Genomic DNA, 23453 nt, shown 5'->3' on the forward strand with positions numbered 1-23453 from the left:
CAGTGGTTCGCGCTTTCAGTTTCGTGCGAATGCTGCCATCAATCCACGGTTTCTGGTTTGGGAATGTTGTAATAGTTGTTGTGGGTACGACATCGCCAATGCACTTTCTAATGAACTCGCTCACCGAATCAGCGTATTCGTCAATGTTGTTGTTGGACGCAATGCGGAACATATCCCAATCCACGTGATCGAAGCAGTCTTGAAGCGTGGAATCAGATTGGTCGGACCAGCGTTGAACAGACCTGAGTGCGGGAGCTTCTTGTTTTAGTTTCTGTCTGTAGGCTGGAAGCAACAAAATGGAGTCGTGGTCAGCTTTTCCGAAAGGAGAGTGGGGGAGGGCCTTATATGCATCGCGGAAGTTAGAATAACAATGATCCAGGGTTTTACCAGCCCTGGTTGCGCAATCGATATGCTGATAGAATATAGGGAGTCTTGTTTTCAGATTAGCCTTGTTAAAATCCCCAGCTACAATGAATGCAGCCTCAGGATATGTGGTTTCCAGTTTACATAGAGTCAAATGAAGTTCGTTCAGGGCCATCGATGTGTCTGCTTGAGGGGGAATATATACGGCTGTGATTATAATCGAAGAGAATTCCGTTGGTAGATAATGCGGTCGACATTTGATTGTGAGGAATTCTAAGTCAGGTGAGCAGAAGGACTTGAGTTCCTGTATGTTGTTATGATCACACCACGTCTCGTCATAAGGCATACCACCCTGCCCCTCTTCTTACCAGAAAGATGCTTGTTTCTGTCTGCGCGATGCGTTAAGAAACCAGCTGGCTGCACCGACTCCGATAGCGTCTCTCGAGTGAGCCCTGTTTCCGTGAAGCAAAGAACGTTACAGTCTCTGATGTCTCTCTGGAAGGCAACCCTTGCTCGGATTTCATCAACCTTGTTGTCAAGAGACTGGACATTGGCGAGTAGTATGCTAGGGAGTGGTGCGCAATGTGCCCGTCTCCGGAGCATGACCGGAGTTCTCCTGAGTTCTCATTTACAACTGCGACCTGGCCAAGATAAAGCAAAGCAGTTCGACACATACAACAACACAGAGTTACACATGGAATAAACAAACATACAGTCAATAATACAGTAAAAAAAGTATATATACAGTGTGTGCAAATGAGCTAAGGCAAAAAATAGGCCATGGTGGCGAAGTAATTACAATATACCAATTTAACACTGGAGTGATAGATGTGCAGAAGATGAATGTGCAAGTAGAGATAATGGGGTGCAAAGGAGCAAGATAAATAAATACAGTATGGGGATGAGGTAGTTGGATGGGCTGTTTACAGATGGGCTATGTACAGGTGCAGTGATCTGTGAGCTGCTCTGACAGCTGGTGCTTAAAGCTAGTGAGGGAGATATGAATATCCAGCTTCAGTGATTTTTGCAGAGTGTTGCAAGTGTTTGCAGAAGGGAGAAGCCAAGATGTCCAAGTTGTGGAAAGGATCATATGTGTTATAAAAGTGATGAATATGTGACGTTGCAATTGCGGTGGGAACCATGAAGCCATGTCGTCCGAATGCCACACAAGGGTGAAAGGGAATGAGGTGGCCAAAGTCAGGGTTGTACAGAGCATTTCATATGTAGTTGTGACAAAGGGTTGAGGGTTTGAATGGTGCACCAGAAGAGTAGGGCCTACACTTCAGAATGCAGGGGTTGCCTTTCACCAGCAGATCCTGACATTTTAAAGGTTAAGAAGGTGGACTTTGTGGCATTTATAGCTATGGTAATTAATGGCACTGCCAAGGTGGAGAGAAGATCCGGGAAGATAAAAATCATAGTGATTGCGGCGGAGCAGTTCCTGGGGCTGAAAGATTTGTCAGCGAAGGAGTTACATGCAATATTGGCACAAGCCATACCACCCTCTCAGGTCCTAGAGGCTGAGAAGGGAGATATGGAGAACTAAAAGGAAGTGGGAGTTTTGTTTGTTTTGGCAATGTAACTATTTTTATTAGGTTGGATTACGTTAGTTTCACTATTACGTATGATTTAATGAAATTGTTTGGTTTTAAACCGTCCAGTTGGTGGCGGCAATACACATTTTTGGGTGTAGTCCGCCATAAAACCCACAGAAGAAGACCTTTCCACTCACTATCAAATATGGAGTGAGAGGAAGCCTACCTGCTGTGGGTTGGAGACGATGGATTTTGGCCGACATTCTGCTAAATTTGTCAATATAGTTTTCTGTTCACAAAACTAAAAACTGTTATGAACAGAGTGGACAAAGATTTGTAGACGTACCCATTGCAAAAGTTTAAAAAAATCACGTTTAGGAGCCTAAAGGCGAATTGAGTTATTGCATACGCCCATTTTAGAGTAGGCATTCCCTAACAGAAAAATGCAGATGAGTGCTAGAACGCGCCGATATGATCTCGCTAGCTCGTGCTTGGCTCTGCTTTCCTTGCTATTTCTGCCCACTATGGGTCTTGGCTTAGTTATATATCTTTGTTAAAAGTGTTTGCATCACCCCATCTACTGTGATGAAGTAGAACCAACGGTTGATGGATCTTTGTTTTACCATTTACTTTTAATGCGAATTTCAGACAGGTAATTTAACACTGGATAGATCTCATCAAGAGATAACTTTTGCTGTACTATTTTTAATCCAGAATGTATCTTGGCCTAGCCTAGTTGCCAGTCTCTGTTCAGGTACATTCAACTCCTTGTGGAATGTTAAGAGACATATCTAGGGCTGGCGTGGTCTGCAGTTGTGGCCAGTTAGATGTACTGTACTGCCAAATTCTCTAAAATGTTAGCTTATGGTAATTTAATGTTAATTTATCTATCTTGTAATAGCTCTGATGGACATTCCTGCAGTCAGCATGCCAATTGCATGCTCCCTTAACTTGAGACATCTGTGGCATTGTGTTGTGACAACACTGCAAATTTTAGAGTGGCCTTTTACTGTCCCCAGCACCAGGTGCACCTGTGTAATGATCAGGCTGTTTAGTCAGCTTCTTGATATGCCACACCTGTTAGGTGGATGGATTATCTTGGCAAAGGAGAAATGCTCACTAACAGGAATGTAAACCAATTTATGCACACAATTTTATAGAAATAATATTTTTGTGCATATGGAACATTTCTGGGATCTTTAATTTCAGCTCATGAAAAAAGTTGCATTTTATATTTTTGTTCGGCATAATTATATACTTTCCTGTGGATATTGTCTCATTCCTACTGCCAAAAGGACCAACTCCACAGACAACCGCTAAAGTATGTTAACATGTCATTTTATTCAACATTCTGGTTTGTAGAGGTCGTGAGAGTAAACTTTCCTGATTCAAACGCTCATTTCAACATGGTCTTTCCAGACAATTAGGCCCCTGTTCACTCCGGTTATGTTTCAATGGATTAAGTATCAATAGCTATCCTTTTATAATGTCATTCTTTTCCAATATGTTTTTACAACCCATATAGAATACTATCAAACAATCAGTGAAATTAGTAACAATCAAAATACCACAAATTTTCTTAACATAGAAATTGTAAACATTCTGTAGAAACATGCGTTTAAATACACCCCCTTCACCCACCTCTCAGTATTTTGATGGGGACGGCAATTTATTATACCCCATGCTCTGATGAGCTGATGACACTTGAATTATACAACATTTGAGAATTATACAATCCAGTTGAATAACAACTATGTAAAAGAATGAGCTCAAGGTCAAAAATCCCTTCAAGCAGCATATTGTTTGTCTTGACAAAGCTAATTTTACAGTTTCTGTAGAAGTGCAATAAGTATGCTGGCAGCCTCCCTCTTAAATGGAACCCCCGCCACAGACTTGCTGATGGTACCGCCGAAGCATCTCCAGCTGTGAAGAACGAATTATTACATGTGGCCGGACAGAGGCCAACATCTGACATGCTTCCTCTGGACTCCAGCAGTGTATCTGTAAACAGACCAACAAACTGATGTACAAGTTAGGTAGATACAACTAATTCAGTACTAGTGATGATCAGGATAGCCAGCAGTGGCAATCGATGGATAGCAAAGACTGTCGTTTGCTGGCCAAAGCCACCGACTCACCCGTATGATGTATGCAGCAGCTAGTGTGGCACTGCGACAGCGTCCAGCCTTACAGTGGACATACACACTGGAGCCCTTTTCCCGGTGACTGAGTGCGAACTCCACTCCTTTGTGCAGGTTCTCTAGACTGGGCACACCGGTCAGGTCCACTGTGCTGAGACGCAGCTGCTCCACCCCCTCGGCTTTCCACTCCTGTTTCAGAACAAACAAAGCTGTTTCTAATACAAATTCACATTTGCTATTATAAAACTCACAACAAGCAATGTTTGACATACAGGACATTTCCCGGACCTTGCGTACAAGAGCACCACGAAGCTACTGTTTTTAAAATGCGAGGTTCTGTATTTATTTGTGGCAATTAAACTACTGTACCAATGGATAGAGAAGGGCCAACCCACCTAGACAGGCTTTTGTTCTAACTACTCTACCACACCTGAATCAGTTTATCAAGGTCCTGATGATGAGCAGCCAAGTAGGTAGACTATGGAGCAGGACTGAAATGATATTCCACACCTCTCTCCATGAGGACGGCCATTGATTTTTATAGTAAGTAAATCATCAGCTCACCTCAGCTGAGTTGCAGAAGTATTTTGTTTCATATTCCTCGTTCATGGTTATTACCCCCCTGACATTTTCTGTCTGCACCAGCTGGAAGTAGAAAATAATGTTGATGGCAATGTTTTTTTCCATTAGATAATCAGTAGCTCGTGCATGCCAGCTACAAGTAGAAGACTGGACTGGAGTTCACAAAACAAAAATGTATTAGCTAGCTAACGTTACCTCATTAGTCATTGATTTGAAAGGCAGGGCTCCTAGAATGACAGTCTGATCCACGCGATTGAACCACCGTCTTGAGGAAACTTTTTCCATGACAACATTATACGCTAATGTGGGATAAAACAGTACCCTTGCTAACGCCCCAGACATGTTCACACTACAGCGTAGTCAGCACCTCTAATGTTAAAGCAAATTCCAAATCCGAGATACATTCATGGCCCACCACAAACCAACAATATCTAAATTAATGGTACGAAAACGTGTTGTTCTAGAGGTACTATTCAACCTAACAGGCTACTTCGCCTTGTGGCCCGGAAGACTTATTACACAAAGTAGATTGTTTGGTTGAAGAAAAATAACCAGATACGTTAATATATTTGCCATAGGTTCGTTTCGAGAGTTTATATCTACAGGCCATCAGACTGCTGAACACTTGAACTGACCACCTGCTCTGATTCCCCGCACGTTAGCACACATCACAACTGCTGCTACCAGACTCTTATTATACCTTTGTCCCCAATACACGTGTAAATATTGTACTATAAATTGTGCCTTCCTGTATTATACTTATGCTAAAATGTTTATTCTATTCTACTGCCATTTACTTTGTTCGTATTTTTTTTTTTTTAACTATTTTGTATTGTTTCATTGTTGAGAAGGAACCTGTAAGTAAGCATTTCGTTGGACGATGTATGCATATCCTCTAATAAAACTTGAAACGCATACCCAGTATCTGTGCTTTAGAGAAGTCAGCGATGAGTGTCTCGTCTCTAACATGAAGCTCCGATTCAAACTGCAATTAGACAGCTCTGCAAGCGTTATGTAAAAATACGTTCGGTATTCACCAAATGTGGGGTTTCAATGAGCAACTATCTAAATTTACTCCCGTGACGGCCGGTATGTACTTAAAACAAATGTTTTACATGCAACAGGGGAAAAAAACACTATTCGGCACCTACATTGTATTGAGCTGTTGTAGACTTCCGACCTGTGCATGGCAGTAAGGTTAGTGCTATCCGGGATCATTGGGATGTGAGTGAGTAGGCATTCTTTCGATTGCGTGTACATTTGTACTTAGACCTTTATTTGAATATCGGCTACAATGGGACTAAATTAAGACAGTTGCTCAGCGAAACTCCATATTTTGTGAATTACAAACGTATTTCGACATAACGATTGCAAGGTGTCTAGTTTGAATCGGAGATTCCTGGGCCTTGGAGAGGAGACATGTCATACTCATCATCAACTTCTCTAAAAGCAGATACTGGGGCAGGATCAGCCAGCTGTCAAAACCTGAGAACTATCAGCTGAGAAACATGAACATCTGTGTAATGCTTGTTTCAGACGGTGTTTTTACAACAGACTTCTCAGAATTCGTTTCACATGCTGCTCAAAATGTAGTTTTTCCCTTGCACCTGGCGAAGAGGCAACTTACATCAAAATGCACTGATCAACATATATTGAATGGCAACGCAATAACTTTGCAGGTGACAATCGAGCTATAAAATAACAGAATGACTACATAACATCCTCCCATGAGAAAGGATATAGAACTTACCATATTTTGAAAGAGGGGACACTTGTTATTCTAAATGGGTCTAAAGGCGCCCCGAAAACGCAAGAAAAATTGTTAAATATAACGCACATTTAGAAAAAGCTTACAAAAAATATTTAGCTAACGTTGTTTGGTCCAACATTCACTTCAATTAAAAAAACATCCTCGACGGTCACACCCCCAATCGCCTGTTTCCGAGAGTTTGATGGTAAATGCAGGAAAGACCGCCATTTTGCAAGATAGAAGTACAAGTCTAAAAGTGAGCTGGAGAAGAAAATAATCGAAACAATTAATAAGCAACCAAACATACACTTAGCAAATATTGATAACACACTGTGTTGGCTAGACACGTAGGTAGTCGCATTTAAAGTTAAGACATCACACAGGTAAGTAGGGTAAAAGTAAAATGATTCGCCAGCTAATTTATCTAGCTATCAAATGTGTTATCCAATGCTAGATAGCGGCACACATTTGGCTTGTTTATGGATCAGTCAGCTGGCTCAGCAAATAGGGTCACAAACAACATGCGTCATTAAACTGCTTTCCAGAAAGCTAGCTACTTGTTTGCTAAATGGAACCATTCTTACCAACAACAAAAACATACAAACTGCTAGCTAATTCTCCCAAATACGCATGATTCTTCTTTTGATAATGTTTGCATTTAGCTTACAGAAGACTGAAATAGCCCGTCAGTGTGCTTATCAACAAGCTAACGTTACTAGTACCACCAAGCCTGGTTCTAAACGGATAACTGTTAGCCTCTACGAGTTGGCTAGCTAGCAACAACACTTGCTGTTTCACAGAACAGCTACCGTTAGCTGCCAAATCTGGTAATGTATTGGATTTGATGCTCAATACACTAGAAACAAACAAGCAAAGCATCTATTTATTTCTACTCGCGTAAAGTTAGAACAAAAATGGCGAAATAGTCTGGCTGGCCTTTTTCACAATTTCTAAATGTTGAATCGAGACGATATCTGTTGAACATTACCAATTTTTACAACCCTTGCATCAATCAATAGAATAGTTAGCTAGTAACGTTCGTAAACTAACTGAGGTTTGAGGTCAGTCTACTTCTCTCGAACGTCTGTTCTCAGGCCACATACGAGTGAGTTGCAACAGTGGCAGTTCAAAAACAGCGGTTGAGGCTTGTTCTTCAAGGGCAACTATTTAAGTTGCCAGTATACAGTAATTATTGTTAGATACCACGACAAACCAAAACAAAAATTATTCTGACTGGTGTCTTCATAAAAGTGTGACTTCGATGGATCTCTCTGCAGTGCACCGGCAAGTCACACGCCTACAGGTCGCTGTATCCATATACAATGTAACCTCTTTTCAAATCTAGCGTTTTCATACATAAGAATGTAGCTGTCAAATGCAACTGTTATGTGTCTATAGACTTTCTGATGCATGATAACTGGTTCTCTACAAGTTCGTTTGGAGTAATGACTAATTTTATGAGATGGAGTTTAATTGAACAGACCAGTGGTCATAACCTCACATGACATACATTTTTCATTATGCATACAAGATGCAGCATAAGCAATGTTTTGAAGTATTGACACATTTACAGAAACTTATTGCATACAAATAATTCAGTCATGTCACTGTCTGGTGCATTGCAATTTGACCTATAGCACTGGTAATGTGCTGCACTGGGTGGTGGTGGTATGCATGACAAGTTGAAGATGGCTTGTGTTAGTTATTCAATGCAGTTGCGTTGTCATGGAACCATGGAGTCCTCCAAACTGGAGAACTTGACTATTTATGTTAGCTGGTTTAGATCTCAGAAGCAGATCATCAGCCCTGACTCTTGTCTTATTGCTTAAAATGCAAAAGTGAGAATCAGTGGCTGTTAAATGTCAATCACACAGATTTGGTCATTATATGTATCTATTTGTTAACAGGATAAAGGGAGAAGAACCATTACCTACGTGACAAGCAAACCCAGGGTAAGTCATCAGGCTAGGCATTCTCAGCCACTCTTCTCTCTGACTAGAATCTACTGCTTAGAGGTAGACTACATCCTCATAAAGTCCTTCTAAGTAATGGTCTCAGCTGGCTTAAAATGGTATTCAGAGAGCTGTAGTAGTAGTAGCATGTTGGGTCACTGAAACAATATGGCTATTTCAATGCCTTGATGCAGGGCAGGTAGGCTATTTAAGTCATGGCCAGAGATTCATTTTCATCACGTGGGCAGAAAAAGCACAAGATGTTCTAAAAATGATTACCATCGTAGCCTTCTTATGGCCGAATTGAAATGTTACTAACAGAAGAAATATAAAAAGCAAATGCATGAAAGCACTTTGGAGATTATGGGGACATTGTCAGACCAAAGGTGAGGACACAACAGTTCACCTGACACGAATGAATCCAAACATTACATTTTTAATTGGATTACTGTACTTTTACTGTACTTTTCACAGCATTTGCCAGTAAGGAAATCTGAAAGTACTCTGGATACATTCAGTAACAAATTAAGAATATTCATTGAAATGTTGGTAGGTACAACAAGAACAAACAATTAAGCTCTCCTAGCTTTGCGATTGAGGAACTGAAGCATGCACTCTTGTAGTTTATTGTTTGGAGCCCAGCCCATCACAAAATAACTGTTGTTTATGCAATCCAAAAATGTTCTATTATAAATCCCAATCTGGGTCAGGTGGGCATCATTTGAAAGCTTATTCTATTGCCAAAATGTTTTGCTAAGTTAGAAAATACGATCTTAGTGTTAGGCTTTCACAAGGAACTTCAGACAAACAGATTGTAATTTTGGTGCATATATAATTGCGTCATGAGTGCATTCAAGTGCTTGTAAGTAACTGTGAATCAAAATGGCACGCACATACTCCATTATTTCATAATAATGCTTTGCATCTCCCCAATGGTCCAAATGTGGAATCGGTACCCTCATATTCTGAGCTAGTCATTCAAAAAGTATGGTCCACAAATCTAAGTGAATCCGAACAACCCTTTAACTGGAACAGAATATGGAAAAATATGACCTTGGTGTGCCGTAATCCGAACCATCAATTTATACATTTAAAGTTTTTTCAGACTGTATTTAACACCATGAAAAGTTTTATGATGAAATTTGCCCTAACTCCCAACTGTTCACTGTGTCCCCTAAATCAGGTTGGCACATTCCTTCATATGATGTAGGAGTGCCGTGCAGTTAAATGCTTCTGGGACGAAGTGCATGAATGTACATTTTAAATGTGTTGTATCTTCTGTGTTACTTAACGATGACAGCTCCTTGAATCTCTCAATCAGAGACAATTATTGCTGGCAGGCAACACTGCTGCAAAAAAAGATGTTGGCTCTTAGACTGGAAATAGCCAACTCTCTCAAATCGCCAGTGAACACAGAAGTTGTAACATTAGAATTATCGACGGTGAGAATGAATGGTGCTAGTCAAGGAACAATTGAGGTCTGGATAAATATACTTGACTCTGTAAAGAATAATCTCAAATAAAGCCTAACACATACATACAAACAAAATATACACTCAGTGGCCAGTTTATTAGGTACACATTCACGGTACTGCAAACCAACCTGTGTTGCTATGCGGGGTGGGAAGAGGTGGAAAACATGGTTTCGGTGGGGGGGGGGGGGTCTCCTTTCTTTATTATTACAAAATCCTGTTATCAAAAAATTTCTCTGTATTCGTACTTTGTATTTTTTTTGCATTAGTGTGTGTTCTGCGGCCAATTATTTTGGGTCGCTTATATCCCAGCCTTATAGTTAACGTACCTGCATTATGTTGCACAATAAGACTTTGATACAAACAACAAAAAATAATTGGCTGCAGAACACGCACTTGAATGCACTCTTTTTTTCGTTTTACATTTTGCACTATCACTTAAGTTAAACTTACTGACTTATTGTTGATTTAATTAGTATAATGATTTTTTATTTTTTTGCATTGAGGTCTTGTGTTTACTAGTTGCAGAGGTGTTGTGCCTGTTGTTATTTGGGAGGTAACTAGCCAGCAACATAGGTGAAGTTGGGCAGTTTCCATATGTGTGTCACTAATATGGATTTTACACACTTGTGCTTATGTTGTTTTAATAAATGCTTTGTTCCTATAACTGTGATGTCCACATTTATAACGGTAATGATGATAACATAAATTATAACAATAGCCTACAGTGTCGTTTTAAAAAATGGTTGTGTATGAGGCCTTAGATTTAGCCTCTGGGTGCTTTATTTCCTTTTATTGCATCATGATTTGTCAACATGCTTTTAGATGCCATTTTGAAAGAAAGACACACAGATGTTGTGGAATACTATGGAGTAATTCAATGATTGAGTGAAGGGAGATGACTCCTGTTGGCTGAATTTTCACATAGGTGTGACAGACTCCTCCTTGTATTATTATTTTTTTAACCTTTATTTAAGTAGGCAAGTCAGTTAAGAACAAATTCTTATTTTCCCCGAATCGGGGAGGAAAATAGGTCTATTCATATAGGACAAATCATGCTTGAAAGTAGATGGTCATTCTCCCCTGTCCTCAGTGATGCTATCCAGTGATTATCTCCACAGAACAAAGGGACAGGATCTAGTTTTATAACCCAGCCCTAGCCTGTTGACCAATTAGAAGTCCTTGCAGTACAACTGGGCCAATGGCCAAATAACAAGTATACTATTTCAGGCTCTCTGTATAGATCCTCCCATGTCTCTGACCCATTGATAAATAATTCCCTTTTACAGAAAAAACACTATTTCCATTGATTGTTAATTCTATTGACTTCTTGACGTCTCGTACTCTGTCTCTGCGTTGTGTAATTATCTTCGAAATATTCTTATAAGTACATATTATATCTGTGAGGGGTCAGGGTTAAAACTGGACTGGGCAAGGAGAGGAATTTTACTATGATGCAGAAGAGGGAAGGGAATACAGGGCTTTCTACTAACATTTTCCCCAGGTGGCATTAGCGCCACTAACTTTTTCAGTTGGTGGTACCAGCCCATGATTTGGTCGCGTCAACAACAAAAAAAGCTTGGACACGCAATAGAAAAAATAAGTAATCACTTATAAAGTAATTCACAGCGTTTATTAAGAGGTGTAATATACTGCTAAGATGGTATTCAAGAAATACGTTTTTATCTAACACGTCCATGCAGGAATGCAATATATTTTAAAGTGCAACCTAATGCAGTGATTGTCATGACTTTTGGTTTGACAGTTAGGCTGTTGTTTTACTGTTAAAATAGGGATCCAGAATCTTCAGAATTTTATTTTGTTCAATAAAGAAGAATTTTCCCAACATCTTCAGATTCCAGTCTGCGCGGGAATTAGGGCTGACCCTAATTCTTCGACTGCCGATTGTTTGGTCGATAGGCTGTTGGTCGACCAAGCTTTTTTTTTGTTTAGCAGTGCATGCGGGAAATATTCAGACTCCTTGACTTTTTCCACATTGTTATGTTACAGCCTTATTCTAAAATAGATTAAATTGTTTCCCCCCTCATTAATCTACACACACTACCCCATAATGACAAAGCAAAAATAGGTTTTAGACATTTTTGCAAAAAAAATAAAAAACTGATATCACATTTACGTAAGTATTCAGACCCTTTACTCAGTACTTTGTTGAATCACCTTTGGCAGTGATTACAGCCTTGAGTCTTCTTGGGAATGACGCTATAAGCTTGATGCACCTATATTTGGGGAGGTTTGTCACGTTGGATGGGGAGCGTCGCTGCACAGGTATTTTCAGGTCTCCCCAGAGATGTTAGATCGGCTTCAAGTCCGGCCTCTGGCTGGGCCTTTCAAGGACATTCAGAGACTTGTCCTGAAGGCACTCTTGCATTGTCTTGGCTGTGTTATGAGGGTTTTTGTCCTGTTGGAAGATTAACCTTGCCCCAGTTAGGGCTGTTACAGTGACCATATTACTACCACACCGGTGGTCACGAGTCATGACGGCAGTCAAATTCCACGTGACCGTTTAGTCACGGTAATTAGACGTCTCCAAGCTCTGATGCTGCTGATGGTCATTGGTAGCTTTCCAAACTTGCTAACTGCCTGGTATTCAGCACTCCATTGTCCCTCTAATCACTCTGACATCAATGCAAATGTCATCAAAAGTCTAATCAAATACTTAATGAGAGCATGAGCTCATGTTGCGCAACATTTCTATAGGCTATGCAATTGCGTGAGAGAACCGAGTGATGGTTTCTATTAAAAAGAGGATCCCATCAGCTTTCTCTAGGCAAGGCCTACTATTTATTTCTCAACTTTCCTAATATGAAGCATATTGCTTCTCTTTACAACAGGAGTTTAGCTTACCTGGCTGCCATGAAAATTAACCACCGGAAAAGCGTCCTCCATTAACTATTTAAGTGCATAGATGACATGTATTTTTTCCCCCCCTACTCCTGTTTTGAGACAGGTGCATGATAATGGTCCGTTCTAAATCAAAACAAATTCCCCACATTATTTAGTATATGTAAAGACAACATTAAATCAAGAATGGTGTGATGGGTGACAATATTAGCCTATCACTTGTGAATGATGCCCATCTTAAGGCAAGTAACAGCAGATACTTATTTGGTTGACTTTTTCAAATCATAGTCACACACCTCATGTAGCTTAGCCCATAGGCCTATATGTATTGATAAGGTTTGTATCACAACTAAAGTGGCCAAATACATTTGTAAAATGAAGCACATTAATAAGCTTTACAATGGCTGTAGAGCTTAACTGGCGTACTATACACAAGTTTGGGAAAGTTAATTTTCACCATTAAAATGCATCTTTAGAATAAAGGCATTACATGTATAATTGCATTTGTGGTCACTTTTGAGCAAATCGTTTTCCTGTTAATGGAAGATTCACGCTTATAGTCTATTGTCATGTCTGCATTATCAACATTTTAAGCTGAATGTTGTCATCTTTTGCTTCAGGCTCATTGCTTAAAACTGTTTTTTTGATGCTCGTGGTTGTATTCATTTTGGATCTATCGCATCCCACAACTGTCCCAGACTATGTTTGGAATATTTATTTCTCGCACGGAATAGAATAGGTCAACTTTTGTACTATGGGGGATAGTGGATTGACAGTCTAGTGCTTTTTCTGTTCGTTAGGCCTACTCATCTTGTTGGCTGACAAAAAGTAAATGTGGACAGTACTTCAGATAGAGTTGAAGTTTACATACACTTAGATTGGGGTCATTAAAACTAGTTTTTCAACCACTCCACAAATTTCTTGTTAAGAAACTATAGTTTTGGCAAGTCGGTTAGGACATCTACTTTGTGCATGAGTAATCTTTCCAACAACTGTTTACAGACAGATTATTTAATTTATAATTCACTGTATCACAATTTCAGTGGGTCAGAATTTGGCTGTGCCTTTTTAAATAGCTTGGACAATTCCAGAAAATGATGTCATGGCTTTAGAAGCTTCTGATAGGCTAATTTACATCATTGGGGTCAATTGGATGTGTACCTGTGGATGTATTTCAAGGCCTACCTTCAAACTCAGTGCCTCTTCTATTTTATTCAGCTGTGTTCTTCATACTATAAAATAATGCCATGGAATTCTAAGCAAATCTTGTCTGCTAAATGAACTAGTGTAGCCCACAGCCATATGGCATAGCCATATCAGGGCCTAACATAAGGACAATTCAGATTATGCTATTCTGTTCTTCTGAAATAGACTACATTTTCTTCATATCGTGTTTCTTTAGACCTGTCAAAAATCAATAATGGTTTTATTGTGATGGTATATGCCATATTACATGGATTTATTGAACTTTTAAAATTGGCTTGTAGGAAGCCAATAGATGGTAAATGTGTTTATGGTAATTAACGATCAATTACTGTGAAACCGGCAGTTATTTGCTTGACAATCACCGGCTGACAAAATTTCATGACTGCCCTAGCCCCAGTCGAAGGTCCTGAGCGCTCTGGAGCAGGTTTTCATCAAGGATCTCTTTGTACAGCATGATGCTGCCACCACCATGCTTCACCGTAGGGATGGTATCGGCCAGGTAATGAGCGAGGCCAGGTTTCCTCCAGACGTGACTCTTGGCATTCAGGCCAAAGAGTTAAATCTTGGTTTCATCAGACCAGATGATCTTGTTTCTAATGGCCTTAGAGTCCTTTAGGTGCCTTTTGGCAAACTCCAAACAGGAAGTCATGTGCCTTTTACTGAGGAATGGCTTCTGTCTTGGCACTCTGCCATAAAAGCCTGATTGGGGGGGTGCTGCATGGATGGTCGTCCTTCTGGAAGGTTCTCCCATCTCCACAGAGGAACTCTACACAGTGGCCTCTATCATTCTTAAATGGAAGAACTTTGGAACAACCAAGACTCTTCCTAGAGCTGGCCGCCCGGCCAGACTGAGCAATTGGGGGGAAAGGGCCTTGGTCAGGGAGGTGACTAAGAACCCGATGGTTACTCTGACAGAGCTCCGCAGTTCCTCTGTGGAAATGAGAGAAACTTCCAAAAGGATAACAATCTCTGCAGCACTCCACCAATCAGGCCTTTGTTCAGAAAACCATGATGTTTTAATAATCTTTCAAATTATTAGGATGTCTAAACAGCTTAAATCAGCATATTTGTTCTGTGCATGGGCAAACACCGGTAGCACAAGACTCCATCTTATGCGCGAGTGAAGTGAGTTCAGAAAAATAGTATGCATCTTAGAAATAGTTTTCGCATGCAGACTTTGTCGAAAAAGAACATGGTCGCTGTGGTAAGTCCCATCAGGTAACCTGATTTCAGATGTGTCCATGTAAACAACAGGATTTTTAGGGAAATTGTTCGTCTTGCAAAGTATGTAAACATTTTAAATGAACTATTATATTAATCTGATTATCCACAATAATCATATTATTGTGTGCGTTTAACTGTACTCACTGAGGGGTTTCACAGCTTGTAATGACCTTTCAATGCATTATTGCGACAAATATTTCATTTTTGTTTATTCATGACAGACTTGTCAGCGGTGTTTCTTGTCCCAAGAATGTGTGTATCTTGTAACTAGGGTTGGAATATTCAGAGGTGGAAACTTTCCATGGGAATTAACGGGAATATATGGGAATTAACGGAAATATATGCTAATTTATATTAATACCATTTAAATGTTGTTGTTTTTTGCATTGGATATAAACTCAGCAAAAAAGAAACATCCCCTTTTCAGGACCCTGTCTTTCAAAGATAATTTGTAAAAATCCAAATAACTTCACAGATCTTCATTGTAAAGGATTTAAACACTGTTTCCCATGCATGTTCAATGAACCATAAACAATTAATTAACATGCACCTGTGGAACGGTCGTAAAGACACTAACAGCTTGCAGACGGTAGGCAATTAAGGTCACAGTTATGAAAACTTAGGACACTAAAGAGGCCTTTCTACTGACTCTGAAAAACACCAAAAGAAAGATTCCCAGGGTCCCTGCTCATTCATCTGCGTGAATGTGCCTTAGGCATGAGGACTGCAGATGTGCCCAGGGCAATACATTCCAATGTCCGTACTGTGAGACGCCTAAGACAGCGCTACAGGGAGACAGGACAGACAGCTGATCGTCCTCGCAGTGGCAGACCACGTGTAACAACACCTGCACAGGATCAGCATATCTGAACATCACACCTGCGGGACAGGTACAGGATGGCAACAACAACTGCCCGAGTTACACCAGGAACGCACAATCCCTCCATCAGTGCTCAGACTGTCCGCAATAGGCTGAGAGAGGCTGGACTGAGGGCTTGTAGGTCTGTTGTAAGGCAGGTCCTCCCCAGACATCACCGTCAACAACATTGCCTATGGGCACAAACCCACCGTCGCTGGACCAGACAGGACTGGCAAAAAGTGCTCTTCACTGACGAGTCGCGGTTTTGTCTCACTAGGGGTGATGGGCAGATTCGCGTTTATCATCAAAGGAATGAGCGTTACACCGAGGCCTATACACTGGAGCGGGATCGATTTGGAGGTGGAGAGTGTCGTGGAAATTTCCTGTATTACCAAATCATGAGAGAGCAAACCACACACAAGTCAGAGTTATCATAAAGTCCATCTTTAATTATATGAGCTTCATCACAACCCTGTGACTCTCAGATCAATTCAGTGTCTATAAATGAATTCTCTGAGAGTGCTTACATATTGGCAACTGAGATCCTTTATAGCAAAGACACACATAGCCAGACAGCATTGGCTATAAATTATCGTTCAGTTTGGTCTCCTAAACTAAGTTCTTATCTCGTTCTTGGTACCACTTAGAACCAAAAACATTACCTCATCCAATGGCATATATCAAATACACCCCCTCCTGGACAAGATCAGAAAAGACAGTGAGCCTCTTAGGTCATATACTAAATCAAGATAAGGGCAACCTCAGAGGGGACATGTAAATAGTTAGACACATTCCCATAAGAAGACAGGCCTGACCTCTCCCCTCTCTGGGGCCCAATGTGACTAAGCCCTAGCAGAGAAGGGATAACTGCAAACAGTATTATCCAAAAGAAGACATTCTAATGACAAATATCTCACAAGTATTATATAAATACAACATCTTATTTATCAATGTTACCTAACTAATTCTGATTCTGCTACTACAAGAGTCCGTCATGGTCTGGGGCGGTGTGTCACAGCATCATCGGACTGAGCTTGTTGTCATTGCAGGCAATCTCAACGCTGTGCATTACAGGGAAGACATCCTCCTCTCTCATGTGGTACCTTTCCTGGAGGCTCATCTTGACATGACCCTCCAGCATGACAATGCCACCAGCCATACTGCTCGTTCTGTGCGTGATTTCCTGCAAGACAGGAATGTCAGTGTTCTGCCATGGCCAGCGACGAGCCCGGGTCTCAATCCCATTGAGCACGTCTGGGACCTGATGGATCAGAGGGTGAGGGCTAGGGCAATTCCCCCCAGAAATGTCTGGGAACTTGCAGGTGCCTTGGTGGAAGAGGGGGGTAACATCTCACAGCAAGAACTGGAAAGTCTGGTGCAGTCCATGAGGAGGAGATGCACTGCAGTACATAATGCAGCTAGTGGCCACACCAGATACTGACTGTTACTTTTGATTCCCCCCCACTATGTTCAGGGACACATTATTCAAATTCTGTTAGTCACATGTCTGTGGAACTTGTTCAGTTTGTCTCAGTTGTTGAATCTTGTTACGTTAATACAAATATTTACACATTACGTTTGCTGAAAATAAACGAAGTTGACAGTGAGAGGATTTATTTTTTATTTTATTTACCTTATATGGAGACAAACATAAACATTTTACCTTATGTAGACATAATTGCAAATGATTCCAGCCTTCCAATATAAATAATTTTTAAAACTATTTAGTTACTAATTTAACTTTAAATTAAATTAGTTGATTCTTCACATGATTTCACTGAACAACAAAAGGGAATATTGAATGATCCCCAATGATCCATCGCATCTCCCAAAAACATTTTAAACATACATCTGTAAAATGATGATCTAGAAACTAAAGCTTTGGTTGTCTTCCTCTCAGGCTTCCATGTCTTCTCCCTGGACTTCCTGAATGTCCACCTCTTGAACATCAGACTGTGAGGCCTCATCTTCACTGTCACTTTCCAACCTTGTTGAGGTTGGCTCGTTGTCAGGCTCAAAAAGCCTCTAATTTTCCCGGATGGCCACCAATTTTTCGACCCTGGTTTTGGTTTCCAGTTGCGTGCTTTGGTGTGTGTTCCCAAACAAGGACCAGTTGCGCTCTGAGGTGGCTGATGTTGGTGGGATTTGGAGAATGATGGAGGCAACAGGGTATAGCGCCTCAGATCCACAAAGTCCCTTCCACCAGGTGGCTGAGGAGATATGTTGGCACGACTGCCATATTGCATCCCAAAGCCCTTGCTTGGAAGTGTACTTCGCCAGACTGCCAAGAACCTTGCCCTCATCCAGGCCAAGGTGGCGAGACACATTAGTGATGACACCATAGGCCTTATTGATCTCTGCACCAGACAGGATTCTTTTGCCAGCATACTTGGGGTCCAACATGTACGCTGCGGCATGTATGGGCTTCAGGCAGAAGTCTTCGCTTTTTTATGTATTTCAGAACTGCAGTTTCCTCTGCTTGGAGCAACAGTGAAGTGGGCAGAGCAGTACGGATTTCTTATCTTACATCTGCATGCAGAGTCTGAACATCAGACAGGATGGCATTGTCTCCCTCAATCCGTGCAAAGCTCAACTGCTATAGGTCTCAGGAGTTTCATGCTGCTTACCACTCTCTCCCAAAGTACATCATCCAGGAGGATCCTCTTGATGGGGCTGTCCATATCAGCCCAGCCGACTGATATGGCCATTTCTTGGAGAGACTCCTTCCCCTCCAGGAGACTGTCAAACATGATGACAACAACACCCCAACGGGTGATGCTGGGCAGCTTCAATGTGGTGCTCTTATTCTTCTCACTTTGCTTGGTGAGGTAGATTGCTGCTATAACTTGGTTACCCTTCACATACCTAACAATTTCCTTGGCTCTCTTGTAGAGTGTATCCATTGTTTTCAATGCATGAGCATCACAGCCAATGGGTGTGATGTGAGCTTTGGACTCCACCACTTTAGACCAAGCAGCCTTCATGTTTGCAGCATTGTCTGTCACCAGTGCAAATACCTTCTGTGGTCCAAGGTCATTGATAACTGCCTTCAGCTCATCTGCAATGTAGAGACCGGTGTGTCTGTTGTCCCTTGTGTCTGTGCTCTTGTAGAATACTGGTTGAAGAGTGGAGAAGTAGTTAATTATTCCTTGCCCACGAACATTCGACCACCCATCAGAGATGATTGTAATACAGTCTGCTTTCTCTATGATTTGCTTGACCTTCACTTTAACTCTGTGGAACTCTGCATCCAGCAAATTAGTAGATAAAGCATGTCTGGTTGGAGGGGTGTATGCTGGGCAAAGACCATTCAGAAATCTCTTCCGATACACATTGCCTGTGAGAATCAGCGGTGAACCAATTGCGTACACAGCTCGAGCAAGATATTCATCAGCATTTCTCACACTACATTCCTCCATTGAGTCAAAAAAAATCTGATTCCAGGAGGGCCATGAGCTGTTGCTATCGATAAGGTGTCTGGTTCATCAATTTCACCTCGAATAGAAATAGAGGGACATTTGTCAGAGGTTCCTTGTGAGCACTGAAGGAACTTTATGCACTTGGCCAGATGATTCTACATCTTTGTTGCATTCTTCACATATGATTTGGCACAGTATTTGCAAATGTACACAGTGTTTCCTTCTACGTTAGCTGCAGTGCAATGTCTCCACACATCAGATAGTGCCGTGTAATTTTCCTGTAAAGATTAGAAAAAAATGTGTACTCAGTTAGCAGGCTCATGCAAGCTCAAACCCACATGGTGGCAAAAACTAACTAGCATTTTTACTAGTTAACAAAAAATCGTGTTTGACATGTAAAATATATTCACCCCACCCAGTATTGCAATCAAAACTTACCAGAAAGCATGTAGTCCTTGGCTCAGACTGTGTAGTAGTGTGGGCTCAATAGCATTTCATTGGTGTCTTGAGAATCAGCTGTACATGTCATGGAAGAATGCACTGTGTATGCAGAGGGTTGCAATTCCATTGAATTGGGGATAGTTTAACCAAAATATGCCACTAGTCCTAGAATTGACATGTGTGTATCCAACAAAAAAGGTTCACTGTTATAAGCCAACTTTTAAAAAATGAATTTAAGCAAAATTCCACAAATTTCCGGCGCTTAAAACTTCTTTGGAGCAAGTCTTGCCGCTAGCGGCCCACCTCTACAACATCCGGTGAAATTGCAGAGCGCCAAATTCAAATGACACAAATGGTAATAATAAACATTCATGAAAATACAAGTGTTGTACATCGGTTAAAAGATTAACTTCTTGTTAATCCAGCCGCTTTGTCAGATTTCAAAAAGACTTTACGGCGAAAGCATACCATGCGATTATCTGAGGACAGCGCCCCGCTTACAAAAGCATACAAACATTTTCCAACCAAGCAGAGGAGTCACGAAAGTCAGAAATAGCAATAAAATAAATCGCTTACCTTTGAAGATCTTCATCTGGTTGCAATCACAAGGGTCCCAGCTACATAACAAATTGTCCTTTTGTTCGATAAAGTCCTTCTTTATATCCCCAAAACTCTGTTTGTTGGCACGTTTTGTTCAGTAATCCACTCGCTCAAAGGCGGTCAAAACATGCAGACGAATACATCCTAATAGTACCGGTAAAGTTCGTCGAAACATGTCAAACGATGTTTATAACTAATCCGCAGGGTGTCAATTATCTAAATAATCGATAAAATTTCAACCGGACAAAAGCGTATTCAATAGAAAGGAAAAAGAACGAAGAGCGCGCACACAGTCACACACGCAAACCAGTACTGTATGAATCCTTAGACCACTGACCAAAAGGTCTTATTCTTCGTCGTTTTTCAGAAATCATGCCTGAAACCATGTCTAAAGACTTGACATCTAGTGGAAGCCATAGGAACTGCAATCTGGGCCCTAACCCCTTTTTAAACTCAATAGGCTTTCAATGGAAAACCACTCACATCAAAAAACATCCCACTTCCTGGATGGATTTTCCTCGGGTTTTCCTGCCATATCAGTTTTGTTATACACAGACATTATTTTCACAGTTTTAGAAACTTCAGTGTTTTCTATCCAAATCTACCAATTATATGCATATCCTATCTTCTGGGCCTGAGTAACAGGCAGTTTACTTTGGGCACGCTTGTCATCCAGACTTCAAAATACTTCCCCCTAGCCCAAAAAAGTTAACTTTCCAGAAAATGTTGGACCCTTTGCAACCCTAGTTGTAACCCTGCAAGACTGCCAACCTCCTTAGCAACTGTTTTATTAGTAGTGTCTATTCATGGCAACTCCCAGGTTCCTTGTTTGGTCGTCTGAATGTTCTGGACCCATCCCCTAGTATCCCCGCCCCTGTCTATCTTTGGTATCCAGCTATACTACTCCCAGTAGAGCAGAGGATTACATTTTTTGACGGCAGAGCCACTCTCAAAGACAAATGTATTACCCTCCATAATAGCCGTTTGGTTGCTGCTATTGCAGCCAAGGAGAGAGTGGTCTGCCATTAGTAATAAATATCTGCCTTTTTTGTGTCTTCTTTCAATGTAAGTATTTAGCAGGTGGCGAGCTACTAGACAAATTAGAACTAAATGCATTTCTCTCTGAACTGCCTCTAGCCACCGGCCTTAACCATTTTAGTGTCTTGGTGGGTATGGTTTTACACTAGTGATCCAAAAAGTTGATCACCAGTGTAAAACCAACAACACAACATCAATCTTGTTTACAGATCAAAACCAATTCACCCCATGAAAATATCTATCCTGATTCTTAACTATTTTATCTGGACAATAGTGAGGGGGAAAAAATTACCGACATGTTTATTTTTCCATTTTTAAACCAACTAATTGACCGAGGTTGGTTCAGTTCTTTGAATTCCATTTAGTTTAATTTTTTTCTGAGCTCAATGCGCAGTTTCTCTAGAGATCAATCAGATCAAGCCCAAACTGTGCAATGCAGTAGGGGTTTGTACTTTCCAACAGGCAAATATTCTACATAGTTTAGCGCAGAAAACGTGGTAATTAACTACATTGATCATAATCCATTCCACATATAATATCCAGCCTGTGTGGGCATGGATGGCCAGCAGCATACCACCCTGCATACCACTGTTGGCTTGCTTCTGAAGCTAAGCAGGGTCGGTCCTGGTCAGTCCCTGGATGGGAGACCAGATGCTGCTGGAAGTGGTGTTGGAGGGCCAGTAGGAGGCACTCTTTCCTCTGGTCTAAAAAAATATCCCAATGCCCCAGGGCAGTGATTGGGGACACTGCCCTGTGTAGGGTGCCGTCTTTCGGATGGGACGTTAAACGGGTGTCCTGACTCTCTGAGGTCATTAAAGATCCCATGGCACTTATCGTAAGAGTAGGGGTGTTAACCCCGGTGTCCTGGCTAAATTCCCAAATCTGGCCCTCAAACCATCATGGTCACCTAATAATCCCCAGTTTATAATTGGCTCATTCATCCCCCTCCTCTCCCCTGTAACTATTCCCCAGGTCGTTGCTGCAAATGAGAACGTGTTCTCAGTCAACTTACCTGGTAAAATAATGGTAAAATAAAAAAAATAAAATAAAAAATGGAGACAGAAGAATGCACAATCAAGAGGGATAGAGGGCAGTTGCTTCGTGAGTTATGTCTACCTGAAAATGCAAAAACCAAATAAAATGTTATTTGTCACATGTGCCGAATACAACAGGTACCTTAACCAACAATGCATTTTTAAGAAAAATAAGAGTTAAGAAAATATTTACTTAGTAAAGTAAAAAAAAAAAAAAGACAAACGATAAAATAACAATAACGAGGCTATATACAGGGGGTACCAGTACCGATCTACCTGATTGAGAGTTGGTATTCAGCAGTCATATAAGTATGCCGGGACGGCAGGTAGGCTAGTGGTTAGAGCGTTGGGCCAGTAACCGGAAGTTTGCAAGATCAAATCCCCGAGCTGACAAGGTAAAAATCTGTTGTTCTGCCCCTGAACAAGACAGTTAACCGACTGTTCCTAGACCGTCATTGTAAATAAGAATTTGACTTGCCTAGTTAAATAAAGGTTTTAAAAAATGCCTTTACGTTTTATAGCTACTAAAATCGGTGTTTTGTCAGACAGTATAATCCTTAGCTCTATAGAGATAAGATTATGACTTGGAATGAAATAATAAAGACCTCAAATAGAACACATTTATGCTGAACAAAAATATAAACCCAACATGTAAAGTGTTGGACCCATGTTTCATGAGCTGAAATAAAAGATCCCATAAATTATCCATACGCATAAAAATATTAATTCTCTCAATTTGTGCACAAATTTGTTTACTTCCTTGTTAGCGAGCATTTCTCCTTTGCCAAGATAATCCATCCACCTGACAGGTGTGGCATATCAAGAAGCTGACTAAACAGCCTGATTATTACACAGGTGCACCTTGTGCTGGGGACAGTAAAAGGCCACACTAAAATGTGCAGTTTTGTCACAACACAATGCCACGGATGTCTCAAGTTTTGAGGAAGTCTCCCAAGTTGGTGGGCCTATGCCCTC

At 40.9% G+C, this 23453-nt stretch overlaps 2 protein-coding genes across 42 annotated transcripts in view; one reads left to right on the forward strand and one right to left on the reverse strand.

The window, feature by feature from the left end:
* Window positions 1–3215: 3215 nt before the first annotated feature.
* ptpmt1 (protein tyrosine phosphatase mitochondrial 1) lies at window positions 3216–6545 on the reverse strand. Of its 3 annotated transcripts, none has more exons than XM_071402155.1 (4): window positions 6372–6545; window positions 4604–4684; window positions 4037–4228; window positions 3216–3899 (listed from the first exon to the last, which is right to left on the reverse strand). In XM_071402155.1, the coding sequence occupies exons 1-4, from the start codon at window positions 6372–6374 to the stop codon at window positions 3768–3770; spliced, it is 408 nt and encodes a 135-aa protein (XP_071258256.1). In that variant the 5' UTR covers window positions 6375–6545; the 3' UTR covers window positions 3216–3767. The 3 variants fall into 3 exon arrangements, with proteins under 3 accessions (XP_071258256.1, XP_071258254.1, XP_071258255.1); XM_071402153.1 differs by lacking the exon at window positions 6372–6545 and adding an exon at window positions 4817–5511; XM_071402154.1 differs by lacking the exons at window positions 4604–4684; window positions 6372–6545 and adding an exon at window positions 4817–5416.
* The window catches only part of celf1 (cugbp, Elav-like family member 1), a 56471-nt gene continuing 37465 nt past the window's right edge, over window positions 4448–23453 (forward strand). For 25 of the 39 annotated variants that reach the window (XM_071402104.1, XM_071402106.1, XM_071402116.1 and 22 more), the window contains exons 1-2: window positions 6596–6754; window positions 8279–8323. The gene's annotated coding sequence lies outside the window, so the exon portion shown is untranslated. Of the gene's footprint in view, window positions 4583–6553; window positions 6755–6784; window positions 7696–8278; window positions 8324–23453 lie in introns of those variants that run through there. The other 14 variants (XM_071402105.1, XM_071402114.1, XM_071402125.1 and 11 more) reach the window with 6 other exon arrangements.

This window comes from Salvelinus alpinus, chromosome 5, assembly GCF_045679555.1.
Source record: "Salvelinus alpinus chromosome 5, SLU_Salpinus.1, whole genome shotgun sequence".
In the NCBI taxonomy this organism is placed as follows: Eukaryota; Metazoa; Chordata; class Actinopteri; order Salmoniformes; family Salmonidae; genus Salvelinus; species Salvelinus alpinus.

What these genes read in the sequence shown, in the direction of transcription:
- ptpmt1 (XM_071402153.1), bottom strand. Translation starts at nt 4,963, where the DNA reads ATGTCTGGGGCGTTAGCAAGGGTACTGTTTTATCCCACATTAGCGTAT. An exon ending in TCAAATCAATGACTAATGAG is followed by an intron (nt 4,685 to 4,816) that starts GTAACGTTAGCT and finishes TTCTACTTCCAG; the next exon opens with CTGGTGCAGACAGAAAATGT. An exon ending in CTGCTGCATACATCATACGG is followed by an intron (nt 3,900 to 4,036) that starts GTGAGTCGGTGG and finishes GTCTGTTTACAG; the next exon opens with ATACACTGCTGGAGTCCAGA.